The sequence below is a fragment of the Myotis nattereri genome, assembly GCF_964212035.1.
Source record: "Myotis nattereri genome assembly, chromosome: 6".
Taxonomy (NCBI): Eukaryota; Metazoa; Chordata; class Mammalia; order Chiroptera; family Vespertilionidae; genus Myotis; species Myotis nattereri.
In genome coordinates this window covers 76,082,165-76,101,786 of record NC_138081.1, presented here as the reverse complement: position 1 = coordinate 76,101,786, position 19,622 = coordinate 76,082,165, and the positions used below count along the sequence as shown (strand labels likewise).

Here is a 19,622-nt window from a genome sequence, read left to right as displayed (position 1 = left end):
TGCTCAGATATCCATGAGCATTTCTGATTATTTTCTTCTTTAATTCAAACCTACCTTTTACTGAGACTGTTCTCTGAGCCACTGTGAAAGCAGGTGAGCCGATAGGAGCAGAGCCGCCTCCCTGTGAGTGGGACCCAGGTAACTCCGGTTGTTCCCTGTGAGACACCCGTAGGATCCACCCTGCTCGCCCCAGCCTCTCCCCTAGTGCAGGACACCACCAGCCTTGTCTTGTCTACATCCAGGCCGATATGGCTCCAACCTTTCCTCTGCTAACCCAAGGTGCCTCCCTAAAATCCCACTGCCTCAGGATTCAGTCCAAATGTCATCACAATTTACAAATCCTGTTTTGATCTGACCCTGTTATACTTTCCAGCTTCACTTCCCATCATTACTCAACCATGCCTCTGTGCATCATCCCATCTGAACTTCTCTCCAAGTCCTGAACGTATCGCTCATTCCTTTTCCATTCAACAAATGTTCATTGAGTGCTTAGCACATGCCAGGTGCTGGGAATACAGGAGATGAACAGCACAAATGAAAATCCCTGCTTTCTACTAGGGGAAACAGAAAATAGCTAAGTAAAATATGTAGCATATTAGATAGGGTTCCTCTTACTTACAGGTCTGCAACATGTGCTCTTCCTTCTGCCTATTTTAATGAATTATATTCCCTCTCCATGGCCTGAACTCTTTGACTGCTCTCTAACTCACTTATTCCTTCTATCTCAACTTGGACATATCTTCCTCCTGAAAGATATTTCTTTCAATGTCCATCTTCCATGTCCCTCTTCTACGATCTCACAGCCTTCTATTTTTTCCTCTATCAGTGTTCTCTCTCAAACCTGCCACTGCCTGATTCGATGTCCACATCCCCATAGTCTGCAAGCTCCTGAACACCCACTTATCACTGTTGTATCCTCAGCATCCAGCAGGTTTCTGGTGTCCAGTGAACACCAGAGGTTTGTTCGATGAGTAACTAGATGGGTAGATGGATGGACCCATGAACACACTGGACACATGCAGCAAGAAAGACAGAACCTGAGTAACACTGAGAGGCGGGGACTATTGGCAACGGCGAGTACACACAGAGACCGGGGTGGAAGCCTGACAAGCAAAGGTACGAGCACGCAGACCAGGGAGACCACCGAGCCAAGGCACGCACCCCCGCTGCCCCCTTAGGAGCTGCTCCTGCTGCTTATTACATTCTTGCTACCCCACATCAGGGGTCCAGCATAAAGAATGAGAAGCATATACTGAAAAATTCCTTATGATTATTTTCTTACTTTAGATCTTACTAGAGGCCCGATGCATGAAATTCGTGCAAGAGTAGGCCTTCCTTCCCCCAGCTGCCAGCACCGGCCCCTCTGGCACCGGGACCCAGGCTTCCCTCTGGCCCCAGCTTCGTCCAGAATGATGGCCGGTCTAATGAGCATATTACCCTTTTATCATTGTAGATAATTGACAAATTATCTGATATATGTTATTTCTAGAAGAGATATAATTTTAAAATCTCTTAGGCTTTTACTTAAGTCTAAGGATTTCATAACAAAAGATCCCAAGTCTGGCTTCTATCAGCTATTGACCAAAATTTTAACAGGACTCTTTTTCTTTTAGCAGTTACTTAAACTTTTGCAGCTACTGGACTTTCAGGTTTCGGAAATTATTTATTCAGTATCCACTCAACAAATATTTACTTTTTAAATGGCACTGTGCCACACACTGGGGCACAGAGATGAATAAGATACACTCCCTGCTCTCCACAGCAATTATGTATGGCAGCCGGTCTCCGACAAGGCATGTGTGCCCGTGGGGACACTCGCAGGCTTCCTAAGGGGGCTAGGCATGAATATGCTAACAGAATCCATTTTCAGGTCCTTAAACCGACCTGCCAGGAATGTGCTTGCAGGGAGTCAAACCAGTCCTACTTTTCCACTCCTTTCCCAATCACCCTGTCCCCACTTTACAGAAGACAGAGCTCTTACCCATGATGCATGCTGCATATTGCTCCAGTTGTGCCAATATCACAAACTGCCTCCATGTGAAAAAAAACAAGGGAACAATGAAAATATTAAAGGAAGTCTCCTATGACTGAGGTGCTATAACTCTCCCAGACTTCTCATAAATAGATGCATCTCTAATACATTTTTATTCTTAAGCAACTTATTTTTTTCACATTTGTAATATAAGTGTATTTTGATCACTTAGTTGCTAATAATTATAGTATTATAAAATGCAAGCTGGAAAAACATTTACTACTTAGAGACTGATGTTAGGAAAATTTGTTCAGTTAAAATTTCAATGCATATGCTTATTTTTGCTGCAGAGAAATGTGATAGGGTGACAATAAAAGAATTTCACACATAAAATGTTTTATATTACTACATAACATAAAATTCTATGGGAAAATAGAGTGGAAATATAAATTCTAGAGGGAAAAGAATCAATTTATAATTTTCGACTAAAAGAATAAATTATTCATGTGTTTTTTTCTGTGGGTGATGAATGGGCATTAAATGCCATTGGCTTTTAGGTTCCCTTAGATGTATTTAATATATAAAAGAATGTTATGACTTTACATTAAAATTCTATATTTACAAATATACAGAACATTGCATCTTTTGTTACCATGGAAATTTGTGATTTTAGGTATCAATACTTTTAACAATAAAGTTTTTTTAAATAAATAAAAAAATATTTTATAAAACAAAATATAGAAAAACAGCTAAAAATAATAATAAATAATAAATTAAAGTAAATAAAAAGTATAAGGAAAGCACCATTTTTAAAAATTATTTTCAAGAGTAAATGAAGAAACCTGTGTAGATCACTGACACATGAGAGCAAGGCCAGGGAACAAAGTTGTCACAGTCTTTTAGGCACTGGGATAGAAAGAAGCTTGAATTGGGGTGTGGAGCTAGGAGAGGGAGCTGTCAGTTCTCTTTGGAGAACCAGGAAGGTCTTCCCCAACAAATGGTAATGGTTTATCTCAAAAAAAGGAAATGTGTGCCTTGGCTGGTGTGGCTCAGTGGGTGAGCATCGGCCCAGGAACCTACTGAAGTTAGTGAGCTCCTGAGGGCAGCAATTTAGTCATTAATCTTTGGATCCCCTGGGGCCTGCCCTAGCACCTGGCATAATAGTAGCACTCAATACATATTAATGTTTCAATCATTGATTAAGGACACGGTAGGAAATTCTGTCAGATAAATAAGTCACATTCTGGCAGCTTAGGGAGTGTGGACTGAAGGAAGCACTGCAATGAAAGAAAGGGGTAGACATAAGTGATGTCATGTTGGAAGAGCCAACAGGCCTCAGAGACTGATGGGATGTGAGGACTGAGCGTGGCTGGAAGATGAGTTCGCCCCCAATACAACCGAAATCTACTCAACTCCCAACATTCAAACTGCAGGGTTTTTCACAATGAAACCAAATTTGGAGGGAAAGATTCCGGGCTGGATTTTCAAACTAAAATCTAATTAAAACAGGCAACCATGGACTTTTGAAGCAGCGACTACACATTATTTTTGGAGAAGTAAGCATCACTACAGGCATTCTCCAGTTTGTAAATTTCCGGCTTCTGAATATTTGGATGTGGCCCCACAGAGGAAATTCTTGGGAGGCAGCTAGGTGTGTGTGCAAAGCTCAGGTCTTGACAACTGGCAGGCCTGGGTTTAAGGCCTTCCTCAGCCCCTCACTAGCTATGCAAACTCTCAGAGAAACCTGAAACTGTATTACCTATGAGTTAATGATGAAAATAGTAGAATTATGTAAAGATTAAATGAGATCGTGTAAACTGGGTGCTTCATAATTGTTAGTTCCGCTTCCCTGTGCTGCCCTTCTTTTCTTATTCTCTAGGATCCACTGAAGTACCCCAACTTCCAACACAGTTCTAGCCAAAACACACTTTTATTTATAGCGACTGCCCCAGAAAGGTTGTGTTTATAATCGAGTACTCCATTGTCTTTTATTCTGTGCCAGCTTCCAGGCCCCCTCAGTTGCTTTCCATCTCCCTGGTGCTCATCTCCAAATATGGTTTCACCAGCAAATTTCCAAGTATCCTGTTATTCTGTCTTTGAAAAGATTATTAATGAAGATGTTAAATCAGGCTGACATAAATAACAATGCTTAAAGCAATCCTCCGGACACTTTTGTTCTACCCATCAGAGATATGGTGTCATTTGTCATTAGGTCTTGTTACAGTTTTCCAGCCCCTTAAAAACTCACACGAAGACACTCATTTCACTTGAATTAATCTTGCAAGTGACCGCTCATGAGTTACGGAATTATATGTCACCACAAGATAGAACATCTGTTACATCACACTAACCTATCACTTTCTTCCCTCATAAATCTTGACGGTCAAAACAAATTAGTCTAGCATGTTATTTCTAATAAACAGTCTCTTTTGTTGTGTGTGGCTCATACCCAAAAGGAGATAATAGACCAGTTGATAAAAGTAACAAAATCTCATCACTGGTTCCAACATAGTCAAGTGATAAATAACGAATAATGACTCTTTGGCAAGGAGAGAAATGAATAGCAATAAAAGAGCCCATACAGAAGGTCAGTATCAGACTGTGCCTCATGGAACTAAATCCTACAGAGTCCTGGAGAAAAATTGCTGTCTGGGTTCAGAACCAAATATAGTGGCAGTTTTCTTGAACTTGCTTTTTCCTAATAGATCCTTGGTTGTGTTACTCACAGAGGTTCTCTTTTCTCACTTCCTGAAAAAGTTGAGCATTATATGGGTGGCTCCGTTATAGCAGCAGGAGGCATAATGATGGAATATTTTCCCCTCTCTCTCTCCATTTAGTCTCCATGTTGTTTTATTTGCTTCTTTCCCCTCACCTTTTTATTTCATTGTGGCACAATAACACAATATAAAATTTACAATGTTAACCATCTTAAGTGTGCATTTACATTGCTGTGCAGTCGCCACCCCCAATTCCTCTCTAGAACTCTTTATATCTTGCAAAACTGAAGCTGTGCACCCATTAAATAATAACTCCCTATTCCCCCAGGCCCTGGAACCACCATTCTTTCTATCTTCATGAATGTAACTACTCTAAATACTTCATATAAGCAGAATCATGTAATTTCTCCTCACTTTTAATGAATGCTATCTTCCTGTATTTTTCCTAAGTTTTATAATCCCCACTTGAAACAAAATGGAGAATGAATAAATAAACAAATAAGGAAATAGAGCAAAATTATTTCCAAGGAGCTAGGTGAGTCCCATTCTACATTTATACATATCAAGTCAGTAGTAAGGCCGTAATGTTTGCTAACTAGAATAAAACACTGGATTGTAAGAAATATTCATTATTTCAATAGTTAATATTCAGACAAGCAGCATATTTAAGATAACAGTGGGGTCAAAGGAGAGACTGAACATGGTAAAAGTTCCTACAAGGAAAGAAATATCAAGATAATGGAACAAGGAAGCAATTGTAGATTCAAACTGAGAACTAATGGGCTAAGTGCCAAAACACTAGGTCATAAAGATTACGGACAGAGCTGTCCCTATCGCAGTGGTTCGCAAACTTTAGTGTACATAGAAATTAATCAGTACAAACCCACCTCACCAAAACTGGATTGACTGGGCCTCAGGAGTCGGAGTATGTCATCAGCTTCCCAGGTGGTTTACGGAGAAGGTTTCTTATGCGTGTTGAGAAACAATGGTGAGTGTAGTAGATCAGAGAGACTGTGAGGCCTGCCTCTATTTGGTTGAGTCGTATAATCTTGGTGTATCTTATGCACATAGCCCCATGGTATCCATTACTACCTTTTTGTATCTGCTTCACTTTCTTTCTTCTACATTGAGTGTTGCCTGACCAAACTAGCAAAAACAGTGGCTGAAGCAGGAGTGAATGACTCTAGAAATAGACCTTCATTCAGTCCTCCACTATAGGGCCAGCAAGGGCCACTATCCTGTCTTCCGTGTAGCCTTGAGAATAGGCCCTATGATTGTTTTATTTTGTGTTGCTTTTTCAGTCTGCCTCTTTGTCATCAAAGAGGGAAAATGCTGGCCTCAGGGAAGCTGTGTTCAGCATGAACGATCAGTATGTAGCTTCTCTCTCGTTTATAGCTTTAATTTTCTCTCTAGAATATGTCTGTGCTGGAGAATCACCACTGGCGATCTACAATTGGCATGCTTCGAGAATCCAGGCTTCTTGCTCACTTGCCAAAGGAAATGACGTAAGTAGTGCAGAGATGAAACACACTGATGTCCACACATAAGAGATAAGCCGCTTTCTCTAGGGCACACTTGAGACCCCCCGGGTTGATGGTAGGGAGCCAGCTCGCTGTGCTTCCTGCCTGCACTCTGCATTGTCCATCAGAGGAGATTCATGTCAGTTACGGCAACGCAGAAACCAGAATCTCTCTGTGAGCTTTGAAAGGGCCTTGGATCGTCTCTGACCTAACGTCAGGAAAAGGAGAATAAACAGCTCTCCCCTTTCACACTCTTCAGCATCAACACTCTGCTTTGCCAAATTCCTGTCTTTTATGTTAACAAAATTGTCCTCCCGTGTAGACCCAAATAATAAATATTTATCAAAAAAGAACACAGGAGTTCTCAAGCTAGCTTTAAGACTAGTTCAATGACGTTTGTTTCATAATTGCCAGTCTCAGCGAAAATAAAAGTCAGGAATTTTTTTCTAAAATGTCTTTTGTTAAGTAACTGAGTTGGCCCCAGCAATTTTTTCTCCATCAATTTACGTAGGTCTATGGTATTTTAAACAGAATGGGAAATACTAGTTTCCTGATCTGCTGTTTGTTAGCCCGAGTATTTAGGCCTAGTCCTACTAAATCCAAGGCCAAGGCCCTTGCCTCACTGAATGCATGGCCCCAAGGTAGCTGCTGTACTGTCTACCTAGGCCAGCACAAATTCTGATCTGTGAAATTAAAATGCACAGAACCCGAGGTAGCTAAGAGAGAAGTAAATAAATAAGCCTCTGTACCCTTCTTTCTGAAGGGCACACAGCTTAAGGTCAGGTTATGTCTCCCCATAAAACAGGCAGTATGCTCTGGCCTCCGCGGTTTATTCCTGGCCATCTGATATTATCTCATGCTGTTTCCTAGCACCCGGAGGAATGTTGAATTTGCAGGAAGAATTTCAGTTCTGATAACTTTTTACTCCCAGAAACTAAAAAGCAATCCTCATGCATGAGATCAAAACTTGTGCCTTTTACTAAAACAATACATTGCAAAGATCAAGGAAATGCAAAAAGAACTAAGAACTAGAGCAAGAAATCATGTAAGAAGGAGATGAAATAGGAGGTTAGTGGCAGGGTCAGCTAAAGAAAGAAAGGAGAATGGAGGGAAGGAGAATGGGGACAGGAAAAAAAACAAAACAAAAGGAAAAACAGAGGACTTGTCCCAATAATGCCCACATTAATTCTCTGTTTCTCAGTTCATATTCATTTCCTAAGATACTCCTATTCATCCCTACGGATTCCAAATAAAAGTCCCAGATTTTTTATTTCTTTGTGGAATGTCTTTGCTTTTGCTAAAAGAATCGTTGGTATGCAATAATATGTGTGAAAGGGCTTTATAATGAAATTTATCATCATCATAACATGATTATTCCTTCTATCCTCGTGTAAATGCTTTAAAATAATTTTTCTGTTTTTAAAAGTAAAGGTTAACTGTACAAACTAAGGAAAGCTCAGAAAAGAACTAGCTTAACCATAAATTTAAAAACTTATAGATTAAGCTACACTAAAAATTAAGACTTAATTTTACCAAAAGACATCATTTTTTAAAAGTAGAAAGACAAGCCATATTATGGAAGAAGATATTTGCAACACATAAGTGCCAAATGACTATTATTGAAAAAATATTTTAAAACTCTCAGAATCAGTAAGCAAAAGGGAGAGAACACTATAGGATAACAGAAACTTCACAAAAGAAGAAATATCAATGGCAAATAAACACATGAAAATATGTCCTACCTCATTAGTAATCAAGGAAATTCATATTAAAACTATAGGAGTTGCATGACAACTCTCAGATTGACACTTTTGTTTTATTTTCTCTATACCATTTTTTACTAATATATTGCTTGCCCGTCGATTTTTAATGGTGCCTTAATCAACCACTATCATTTTTAAGTTCCAGTATCTCTTTCCAGCCTACCTGGGGTTTTTTCCATTTATCAGTCTTTCCATCCCACAGTATCAGTCACTACTATGTCTTCATTATTATTATTACTGTTATTATGCTCTTCTTTCCCCATTAAAATCTTAATATTTGAGCTTGTTTCAACTCTATAAAAGCACAACCCAAACTCCTATGATTCTGTGAGTCTTTTTGTCCTCCATAAAGCAGACATTTCTACTTCGCTTTCAATTTTTCCACCCATGGGAACCGTGGGAATGCAAAAACTACCACAACTTTGTTCACCCGGGGTTTCAATCACTCGCTACAGTTCTTGGTCTGAGGGCAGAAGCCATGGTGGGTGAGAAATTCACTCTTGCTCTGTGAGGGACTGGAACTTTGTGTAATAAACAATATCAACGGCAGGAATGAGATTGCAAGCCACCTGTTGATGGCAGAATCAATCACCCTCCTCAAAAGGATTTTCTCTCTGTGTGTGTTTTCTCTTTCATTCTTGTGGATGCAGACAGGATATTGAACAGCAACTGGGCTCCTTGATCTTGGCAACAGACATCAACAGGCAGAATGAATTTTTGACCAGATTGAAAGCTCACCTCCAAAATAAAGACTTAAGACTGGAGGATGTACACGACAGGCACTTTCTGCTTCAGGTAAACCACAACAACAAAGCCATTATTCTTGCTGGGGTAACAACACATAGGGACACGATCATTAATGTTAGCACATTTGGGAAGGAATATCTCCCATGGTATAAGTTAGAGCAGTGACCTACTTTATGAAAAGCTTTGAGACACGTGAAATTTTTAAGTGGTTTCCAAGCAAGCAAAATCTGGGTTTCGTGTCAGTAAGTTGATACTATCTCACTCTTCCTTGTTTGGTAAGTGCTTCACCACAAAGTAACCACCCCTCTGGGCAGCTGCACACAGTAAGAACCTACCACATCTTGTTGCTTGATGTAAAATTGGCCACTGTGATACCTGTGCAGTTTTAAAAGGCTGTTTCTATAACACAAAAGTATATTATGTTAACTATGGTACAAATAAAATATTAAGAAGCAAGTAACCTTCCTTTACCTGAAATCTATTTAATCAAACCCTGCTTTACTTAAAGTCATTACTACCTAAAGTCATATTTTCATCTGAGGCTCAAACATTTTCTCTCTGTGTGTATTTACCTAGTCTTAGCAGTTTTAGGCACCAATAATTAAATTGTTTCAACTGAATTAATTAAATCATATCAAACCCAACCCTTTCTGTGTCATTCTATGGCAAGAAGCCACTTGCAACATGAGAAAAAGAGGAGGAGTGGACGCCAGAAGTAGAATTCTGAGTTGGTATCAAACCAGCGCCTTCTTCTTGATCTTCCCTTTTCTTTTGTCTTCCTTTTGGCACAAAAGACTGAACGGATGGACCCTGGACTCATCTGAATAGATCAACTTTAACCAGGGGGCTGGAGCTGCAGGTGGCAGACTGGACCGCGCAGTCTTTTCTGCTCCATGCCTCCGTGCTGCCCCCTAGCTGTCCAAAGTGCCCCATCCTTCCCAGGAAATGCTCTCCTGCAGCCCTGTATCTTCTTCCTTCCTCTTCCCAAATTAGTCTTCTCTTCCCTGAGTGCCACAAAGATCAGCCAGGGTCTGGTTTTAGAGACTCAAACCAAGTTGTGAGTAGCTGAAAGATTTGGCCTGAGCACTTGCATCTCAAAGGGAAAGCTAGCTAACACAAAGAAACCCCTAAAGGGCAGAATTTGGAGGGGACTTCTGCCCCTGACCTACTCCAACATGTACTGGTGCCCCCATTAGCCAGGAAATAGAGAAGCAACCAAATTTGCAATTTAATATAATGCAGGCTCTCCCAGACCCCAGCACTGTTAGCAGCTCTATAATCCCAGGGAACTGGGTCAAAACAAACAGACCTTGCTGGTGGGCAAGACATACCGCAGGAGCCCATCTGGGCTGTGGTCTCTCTGCAGCTGGTGGTAAGGGGCAGAATCTACTTCTCTGGGAACTCAAGTTATCCTCCTCGGATCAACATCACCGAGAAAGTGACATCCCAGATCCAGACCAGTTTGAGGCAAGCCGAGAGGCCTTGATTTAGTTCTGCAAATAAAACACTCCTAGCTTGATATGACCTAGCTCCCTGGCTGACAGTCTGAGCTTGTTCACACACACAGACACGGGAACATAAATGCAAACACACATCATTTAAGTGATGTATGTGGTTGGCCATTTTGGCCACTGTGAGAGTGAGGTCCAAATGATCTCACTTGAGCCTGGCTAGGGCCCCGGTGGCCTCCCTCCCTGTGAGAGGTGGGGCAGCAGAAGGAACCAGGCCCTGGCTTTCCTTGGCCAGCACACCCCAAGTCTCCTCCAGAAAGCTCCGTGTCCTTGGACGGTGGCTCTTCTCTCCTTCTCACTGCTATAAAGTGGGAATTCTGAATGAAGGGTTTGTGTGTGGTGAAGAAGTGTTGTTTCCTGAAGAGACACATCAGGGAGGCCCTGTGTGGACATGGGCCTGGCACCATGAGGCACTCTGGCGGGTTGGACAGCCCCCTGGGCTTGGGGTGCATTTGCTGCTGAAAGATCACTCTCTGACAGTCTCTGCCTGCCCTGTCACTTCTCAGATTGCCTTGAAGTGTGCTGACATTTGCAACCCCTGCAGAATCTGGGAGATGAGCAAGCAGTGGAGTGAAAGGGTCTGTGAAGAGTTCTACAGGCAAGGTTAGTTGCAAGCCTACAGCTGCGTTTTCACGGCCCCTCCTCCTTTCAGGCATTTGTCCTAATAAAACAGGAAGTGGCTAATCTATCATGACATTTGTTCTTTCATCAACTCTTATTATCCTAACCTTTCTCTAACTCTCTTGCGAACCATCCATTCCTTTTTTGGAAATAATTTCAAAATAAATAACATTGACTTATTACCGAAACAGGTAGTAATGAGGTGCAATAAAAGTGAGTGAGAACGGAATATATATTTTTTTTAATGGTTTCCCTCTGTGGATATAAACATGTGAGGGACAGTTTGATTTTTACCCTGACCTTCATTTTAATGAGCTGAGCACAGCCTAAAAGCTAAATGCCGTCTGCGGTCAATGTTTTCCACTCTGACAGAAGGCCTTCACTCCTTTTGTGTTCCTTCCCCTCACTTTCTCAAATAAAGCTAATAATGAAATAGAACATCGCTGACCAAGAATTAATTTCATCCTCTCACATAGATACATGAAAAGTCAAATGGCCCCAAGTTAGGGTATAATGTTTAAGAGATCAAACTCATTCGGAAATAAGGCACTGAATTTGAGCAGGATCTTGCCGTCGGGTGGGATATCAGCCTTTACACACAGTTTTGCTTCTCCTGGCCTGGTTTCAGTGCTCAGGATGTTTGTTCAGGCGCAACAGTGCCCTGATGTTAGTGATGGGATCAGGTGTGAGAGGCTGAGAACAAATAAAGCCTGATGTGTCCCACATACCAGCTCTGGGGGAGGTCAAGTAGCTACAGTGAGCCTTTTGGAGAAGCCTCCATCTAAAGATGTGTCGGTGACATTGTAATGGCCCTGAAGACAGAAGACAAAGCAGAATGGATTGGGTTGTGTGGGGCCAAAAGGCTCTACTCACCGCCTCTTTCGCTTAGAGGAAAAGTGCTCACGTGTCTCCCACAATCTGTGTCATTTCACTGCAGTTGGGTGTAAGTGGTTACAAATCAAAAGGTCAGTTCTAGTTGCCCGCGATATAAAATCTCCACTGAGGGAAAAACAAAGGAAAATAGGATGAAATTGGAGCAGACAGGTTTCAGATTTGATATGATACTTCCTTTACTGTGGGATATAGAAAATATTGGAATAGCGTAGTGAAAGGAGGGCTAGGTTCTTCGTTCTTGGAAATCAAACAATGGAAAAGAGAAGAGATTCCACTCTGTCCCTCTTGGTTTTGACTCAATCATGTGCTCCTGTTGGCATTTATTGCAGTTTAACCCCTTCCTTTGCTTAGCTTGCACTTTTATTTGGACTATGAGCAACTCGGGGACCCTGTCACCTGGACAGATTGTAAAGTCCACACAGTTGGTATATCAAAGTTGTTGTCTAAGTGCAGAATAAATAGGACCAACCAAGAAAAATAATCTGTAAGATCTCTGCCAAAAACTGGTTGTTGTTCTCAGAGTATATGCACGCGCAGCCTCATAAGAGGAACAACCTAGAACATCTGTTACTCTGATCACTAAAGGTGAGCTTCCATGCCCTTTGCTCTGGCATGTCTCCTGGCAGAGAGAGAAGGTAGAGAGGGCATATTAGGTCCTTGTTATTTAATTGCATGTTGGTCTAGCAGAAGTTCAGCCAGTTTAAGAAAAGAAAGCAAACTCTTGCCATCTAAACTACACATCCTCCATACTGAATTGATATTTTAAAAATTCTTTATCATTTTGATTAATCCTATCTGGCTTTCAGTTTAGGATTTGGGCTTCCACAGACTGCTAATAGCCCCATCCAAAGTATCTTTAATAACTCGTGGTGTTGAGCAAAGGACAGAGAGAAAGGAAGATGAAATTAGGAAAACAGTGTTAAATTCTGAGAATGGGGGTTAGGATTCTACCCCTTCTCTTAATGCCTTAAGCAAGTAGAATCTCTGTCCTGTTGGAAGTACAGATGGGTGTCTTCTCAATCAACCAGATTAGAGTTAGGCAGAGTGAAAGTAGTGGGGGAAAGGCAAGAGAAGAATAAACAGGATTTGATGCCTCAATGTGGAGGGTGAAGGAAAAGGAAAAATCAAAGACGATTCGTCCAAAGTGTCAAGATTGGTTGAAGAACCACTATTAACAGAAACAGGAAGGTAAGCAGTAGAATTGGCTTTAGGGGAATTCAATTCAGTATTAAACAGTGGCACGCCCAGTCCTCAGCCATTGTCATCCGGCTTCCCTGAGCTCCTCAGGTTAAGCCAGAATGATTGCCTCACATCGTTCTTGAGAATCGCCAAAGCACAGACACCAGGGGAGGCACAGCTACAGCCTTAGAGAAAATGAAGGAAATGTGGCATCTCTGAGGTCCTGCCTCAGTGGTGAAGTGCAGACATTCTGGAGCCTGACTCCCTAGGTTGGAACCCAGGCTCCCCTCTTTACTAACAGTGTGACCTCGGTCAACATACTTCCTTTCCCTGCATCTCAATTTCTTTATCTGTCAAATGGGGATTATAATGAGGTGGTTATGAGGATTTAAAAAATTAGTTAATTGTAAGTAGTTAATTACATAGGTAAAATAATTAAGTTAATTACGTAGGTAAAATGTTTAAGGCAGTGCCTGACACACTGAGTGAGCACGTATAAATGTTGTATTTTTAGCTCCTCTAGTTTGGAGGGGCACGTTCATACCAGTAAACCCAGCTAATCTCTGAGGACCAGCTTATCTACTACTTAGCCAGATTGTTTTTTCCCAATGCAGCAATTACCCACAATTTTTCACCCTCAGGAAGAACCAATAAAAGTATTTCGATAAAGCTTTGCATGAAGCATTTCTCCTTTGGTTTTCTAGCTTACATAGGGATTAAAAAGAACTATCATTCTGACCTTTATACTTTTTTAAACCTTCAGTTATATTAGGTAAAAGTCTAAGGAATGAGAATGAAAGATATCAGACCCTTATTTCTGATAAATTTTGTAGCTGCACACTGAGATGCTCTTCAGATGAGACCTCCTGGTTCCTGGCCTCCATTTCCTACCTACTTATCATTTCTGGTTTTTCAGGTGAAACCAGACGAGGGTCAGGAAGAGTGAAAGGTGGGGGAGAAGCATAAAATCTGTTTCCTTAGCCTGTAACTTAAAGCCAGAACTTGCATTTCAGGTTAGGAATGCCCATTAGTCGTGTCCTTGTTTTTGTAGAGCTTGTTCGAAAGTTTATTTTTGTCCCAGAGCACAGCTATTTACAACAAGCCTATTATAAATGGCCATTGACACTCTGATATTTTAAATTTTCACAGAAGCTACCAGAGCAAGACAGGGCAAATGGAAGCAAAAGGCTTCCTAAGGATAACAAGGCAGAGAACAGTAATTCACAGAATCCTTTTTCCAAATAGGCTGATAAAATTATCAACGCTCATTTGCATAAGTTCTAGATTACCGACGTGTTTCTTCTTTCTTCTTAGGTGACCTTGAACAGAAATTCGAACTGGAAATCAGTCCTCTCTGTAACCAACAGAAAGATTCGATCCCTAGTATACAAATTGGTGAGTCAAATTCAATTTTAATTTTATTTTTTTATTTTTTTTAAATATATTTTATTGATTTTTTACAGAGAGGAAGGGAGAGAGATAGAGAGTCAGAAACATCGACGAGAGAGAAACATCGATCAGCTGCCTCCCGCACATCCCCCACTGGGGATGCGCCCGCAACCCAGGTACATGCCCTTGACCGGAACCGAACCCAGGACCCTTCAGTCCGCAGGCCGACGCTCTATCCACTGAGCCAAACCGGTCTCGGCCAATTTTAATTTTAAAGGAATATTTTCAGCACCTCTGCCAAGAATCACAAAGAAAAGACGATCTACACACAGTGTTTGAAAGGCCCAAACTAGAGCTTTAATCAATGCCCCCATGAATGACTGAGTCCAAATAAACACCGTAATCATGACTAATCTACTGGGTAATTACCAATTGAGAAGTAATGAAAACTTGGGTAAAGGCTTTATTATAAACCCTTAACTTACCTTTATTAACTTCATTAACTAACCTTTATTAACTTCATATTTCATAATTAAATCAAAACCAAATAGAGTAGAAGTCATAAGAATCAACTATTTGCTGCTGAGGAGCAGATTAGTTCACCTTCTCTTAAGGACTTAACGGGTGGGAAGTCAGCAGAATCGGCCTTTAGGACCATCCCAATTTGGATAACTATGACTCGTCCCCAGCATTCAACTTCCAGAGCCCAGGCCCAGATCCATCCCGGCCCTGCCAGCCATGCTATGCCTTGTGGCCAGGGTTTCTGTGCTTCTCTGCTCTCCTTCAAAACTTACCTTCAGTCTCACTCTCTTAAGCCCACACTCTCAAGTGTCCATTGCACTGAACTGTTAAACTGTGATGTTAATGAATCTAAAATAATTATTACTTTTAAAAAGTTATATATAAGATGGTTAAGCAAAGCAAACTGGAAATTTTAGGCACCTTAGGGGGAAATATTTTTGAGCCAATAAGAATTTCCATCACTCCTTAAACACTCTACCAATTTATTCCATCTACATATTATAAAGCATGTTTTTCTTTTCCTTACAGTTCCCTCCAATTAAAACCACTCAGAACTTTAATGTCTATAATATAATAAAAGCATTATATGCTAATTAGACCGGCACCCTTCTGAACAAAGCCAGGGCTGCTGCGAAGGCCAAGGCAGCCACCTCGTCTGTGAGGGCCAAACCCCTTGCATGAATTTCGTGCATCGAGCCTCTAGTTTTACTTATAAGCAATGGCCCTGACATGTACCAGTTCATGTTTTTCACCAGTTTCCACAGGCCTCAGACAGCTTAGTGCATTCGCAAAGTTGCAGACCTCAAAGCCTCAAAGCTTAATGCCCTGACACTGGGAGGGAAAGGGGCACTGGAAAAAGATAAGCTTAAAATTGAGAAAACCAGAGCAAGTTAATATGATATGCTTACAGTTGAGAAAAGATAAACCAAAGAACTTACATACTTATATGTATATCCCATAGACACAGACAATAGTGCAGTGAAAGCCTGGGGGGCGGGGGGGAGAGGGTGGATAGGGGCTTGGCAGAGGAGGGTAAAGGGGGGAAATAGGGGACATCTGTAATACTGTCAACAATAAAAATATTTCTTAAATGATACACTTATGATCGCTGAAGTTCAAATCAAATCCTCAGTCCCATAAAATATGAAGTAATCCCAAGGAAATAGGAACAAAATTAACCTAGTTACAAAGAATTGAATGGAATCTACAAACATTAAGATAAATATGTTGGAATAATGAGATTATTGGTTGTCCTTTTTTTCCTTAATATTGTTCCGTTGTTTTTACCATTAAAGTGATTCCTCCCCAAAAAAGGGAAAGGGAGGTTTATTAAAAATTGAACCCAGGAAGAATCTGGGGCAGGTGAAGCCAGGAATTGCTGGGAGAGGGGAGGAGGAACAGTGTTAACAGAAATGCAACCTTGGCCTCCCTTGATCCAGCTCCCTCCAGTCGAGGTTCCGCAAATGTGATTCAAAAGGAATACACCCTGACCAAACTCCTAATCCACTGACCCACTTTGTTAAGCTCTGGATAGAAAAACTTGCCAGGCACCTGTTAAAGACACTTGGCACCACCAAAGAAAAACATTCGCATTGTTAAGCACACAACCTGGATTTTCACGATGAAGCTGATTTCAGAGATTCTATCCTGTTGTCATGAGAACACATTTATTTTGTCAGATCATACGTCCTGATTTTCAGCTCAGGAAAATGTGGTTACCATAGATACCTGTTTTTAAAATGGGATGGGGACTAAGTGACTAGGAAAATCCCCTGGATGCTACACCAGCACTCCAATAATAAAGAGAAAAAGAAGGTGATTATAAAACAATCCTTAGTCATTTATCTTTGTCTCTGTTTCACATCTCCCAGCTGTGTAGGTTCAGGCTTGGGAGGTGTGGTGTGTAGAGCTAGATCAGACTGAACTGGAAAAATCCAAACAAATAAATAGAGTCCAATGGGGGCTGCAGGCCTCAGCGTCCCAGACAAAGGTTTTCCCAGTGGGTCCTAAGTAATGCAGCAATTTCCTCTGTCTTGGTTCCCCTGGGACTGAACATGTCCGCTCTCTTTTCCCAGTCGCAATCCACATGGGAATTTCCTGAGTGTCATCCCAGGTTTAGATCTGATTTTCTGTTTAAGTCATTCATATTCACCCAAGTGGAACTGGGACTTCCTATCTCCCCGCCCCACCCACCCCACCCCTGCTCTCCTCTTTCCATCAAACTCTACCTTTTGAAAAGAAGATATTGGATTGAAAGAATCTCTGGTGACATGTGTAGAAAGATGAGGAGAAGAGGCTTTCCTTCAATCTTTGTTTACTCTAAGGCCGCCATCTCTCCTTTCCCCCTTCCCACCCCTTCAAGAGGACAATATCCTGGCAAAGTCCATTTGCGTAGCAGAGGGAGGTTCCCAGGTCTGGTCCTGCGTTTGAAATGAAAGCCTGCCCTCATCTGAAAAACAATCTGTCGTTCAGACTTTAAAATGGCTTTCCTATCTACTGTAAGAGGTCTTTATACAGGACAAGTGGAAACACAGAGGTGTAATTCTGGAGTACTTTCAGGAAGAAAATGAGTTGATTTTTAAGTATTGGATTTTAAAATGTTGGATTCGTAATGTTTTTATATTTAAGGTAAACTTGATAAATATTTACATCTAAAACATTATCGTTTTGCAAACTATCTTTTTAGATATCTAATCTTTGTTAAGATGAAAGATATTAGAAACTAGATATGGAGATTGTGAAGGAGGTGAAGAAAATTCAGGAATAGGAAGCAAGAAAATTCAAGAATGAAATCCTTACTTGTTCACTGCCTACATAACCTTATTAAAATACAGACATAGCCGTAGCTGGCTTGACTCAGTGGATAGAGCATCAGCCGGCAGACTGAAGGGTCCCAGATTCGATTCCGGCCAAGGGCACATGCCTGGGTTGCGGGCTTGATCCCCAGTGTGGGGTGTGCAAGAGGCAGCCAATCAATGATTCTCTCTTATCATTGATGTTTCTATCTCTCTCCTTCTCCCTTCCTCTCTGAAATCAATAAAGACATATATATTTTAAAAAAAATACAGACATAAAGTCACTGGCTTAACTTTCCTCCTCAGTTTGGGTTATCTAAGATGATCTCATAATATTTAAATTATATTTCACTTAAGATGAGATAATGCAGAAATGTACAGTAACATTCTGCATTGCTACATCCTCTTCCCATCTGTATAGCATCCTCAAAGGCCAAGGATCTACTCTTTGTCCAATGAAAAGATAATCAAATCAAGCCTCATAATTCACATGCTTATACACATACAGGATGAGTTGGTGGGAGATTATTTTGCTGAAAAACACTTGCCTTTTCTCCCCACACCTATATTTCAAGGAAATAACAATAAAACCTAAATATGTATATGTTTGTGATCATTCTAATAATTCCTGCTTAGACTGAAAGTTATCTTTACTTTCATAAATCATGTTTAATATGAAACACACATTAAGAGTGAAATATGATTAGAAAGCAACAAGTCTAAAATAATTAAGAGAACAGGCATGCAAAAATAGAAGTCTTATATCAGTCTTATCTAATTAAACCAAGACTTTTATGTACGTAAAAATCTGTATTGAAGATGAACTTTTATTTACCTACTGTTAGTTGCTTAACATAATTGAAAGTAAGACAAAACTATGAAAGGATAATCCTTAAAAAAGATTCTACAGGCTAATGTATGAATTCTTCAGATGGCCTAAATCAGTGATGTGCCCCTTGCTGATTTCATTTTCCCTTTCCTGCCTCCCCACCCATTCTCCTTAGTCCTAGCACAGACTTCCTTCCACTTGTTTGTTTATGTCCTTCTCCCTCTGTGAGGAATAATAACCAATATTTACTGAGTGTTTACTATGTGCCAGGAGTTTTCTAAGCATTTTACATGTGTTAGGCCATTTCTTTGTCATAACAACCCTGTGGGGTTGGTACCCTTCTTAACTCCTTTTTACAAATGAGGAAACTGAGGCACAGAGAGGTTAATGCCACGCCTAAGAAGACATAGCTCACGCTCCTTGGCTGCGGGTAGGAACCACATTTACTTTGCCTCCATATCCCCGGGCCGAATACATAGTGGGCCCAGTCGTGTCTGTGAGGGAGGGAGGAGTATGTTTTACTGCCCTTGTGGTGATGCGTTTGGCCTTGCCTGTTTCAGGGTTCATGACCTACATCGTGGAGCCACTCTTCCAGGAATGGGCCCGTTTCACCGGAAACAGTGCCCTGTCTGAGAACATGCTAAGCCATCTTGCACACAACAAAGCCCAGTGGAAGAGCCTGCTGCCCAAGCCACACAGAAGCAGTGGTGGTGGCTGTGCTGGTGGCAGCCCAGACCACACAGACCACGGGACTGAGAATGAGGAGCAGACTGTGACTGAAGGCATAGCCCCCTAGTGCCAGCCAGGCCTGCCCCCTGCTCGGCACACAGAGAATGAGAACCACCTTGAGCAGAGACCTCCTGAGAGGGGAGTTCTAGGGGTTCTTCGCCATTAACCCAGCTACTCTCTGGGTTTCATCCTGGGGCTCTTTGCTCCCACTCACCTTGCTCCCACTCACCTGCCTCCCCTCCTTCTTCCAAGTGTACAGAAGCCATTCATCACCTCAGCATCAGCTGCCGAAATGAGCAACTCCATTCAGTAACATGGGAGCCAAGTCCAGGGGCACGCCTGCCCCTCACGGAGAAGACTGGGAGAAAGAAAGAGGTGCTACTGCCATGTCCCCACGGCCCTGGGTCACACTGTGACAGGCAGCAGTTCCTAAG

The 19,622-nt window shown here is 41.4% G+C and overlaps 1 protein-coding gene across 1 annotated transcript in view; it reads left to right on the top strand.

Moving 5' to 3' along the window:
* PDE7B (phosphodiesterase 7B) overlaps positions 1 to 19,255 on the top strand; it is a gene marked incomplete at its 3' end in the record, with an annotated part of 129,807 nt that extends 110,552 nt beyond the window's left edge. The window contains exons 8-12 of the mRNA XM_081094295.1: positions 6,103 to 6,194; positions 8,623 to 8,767; positions 10,737 to 10,833; positions 14,239 to 14,319; positions 19,020 to 19,255. Of these exons, the coding sequence (XP_080950421.1) occupies positions 6,103 to 6,194; positions 8,623 to 8,767; positions 10,737 to 10,833; positions 14,239 to 14,319; positions 19,020 to 19,255 (651 nt within the window). The remainder of the gene's footprint in view (positions 1 to 6,102; positions 6,195 to 8,622; positions 8,768 to 10,736; positions 10,834 to 14,238; positions 14,320 to 19,019) is intronic.
* Positions 19,256 to 19,622: the final 367 nt, after the last annotated feature.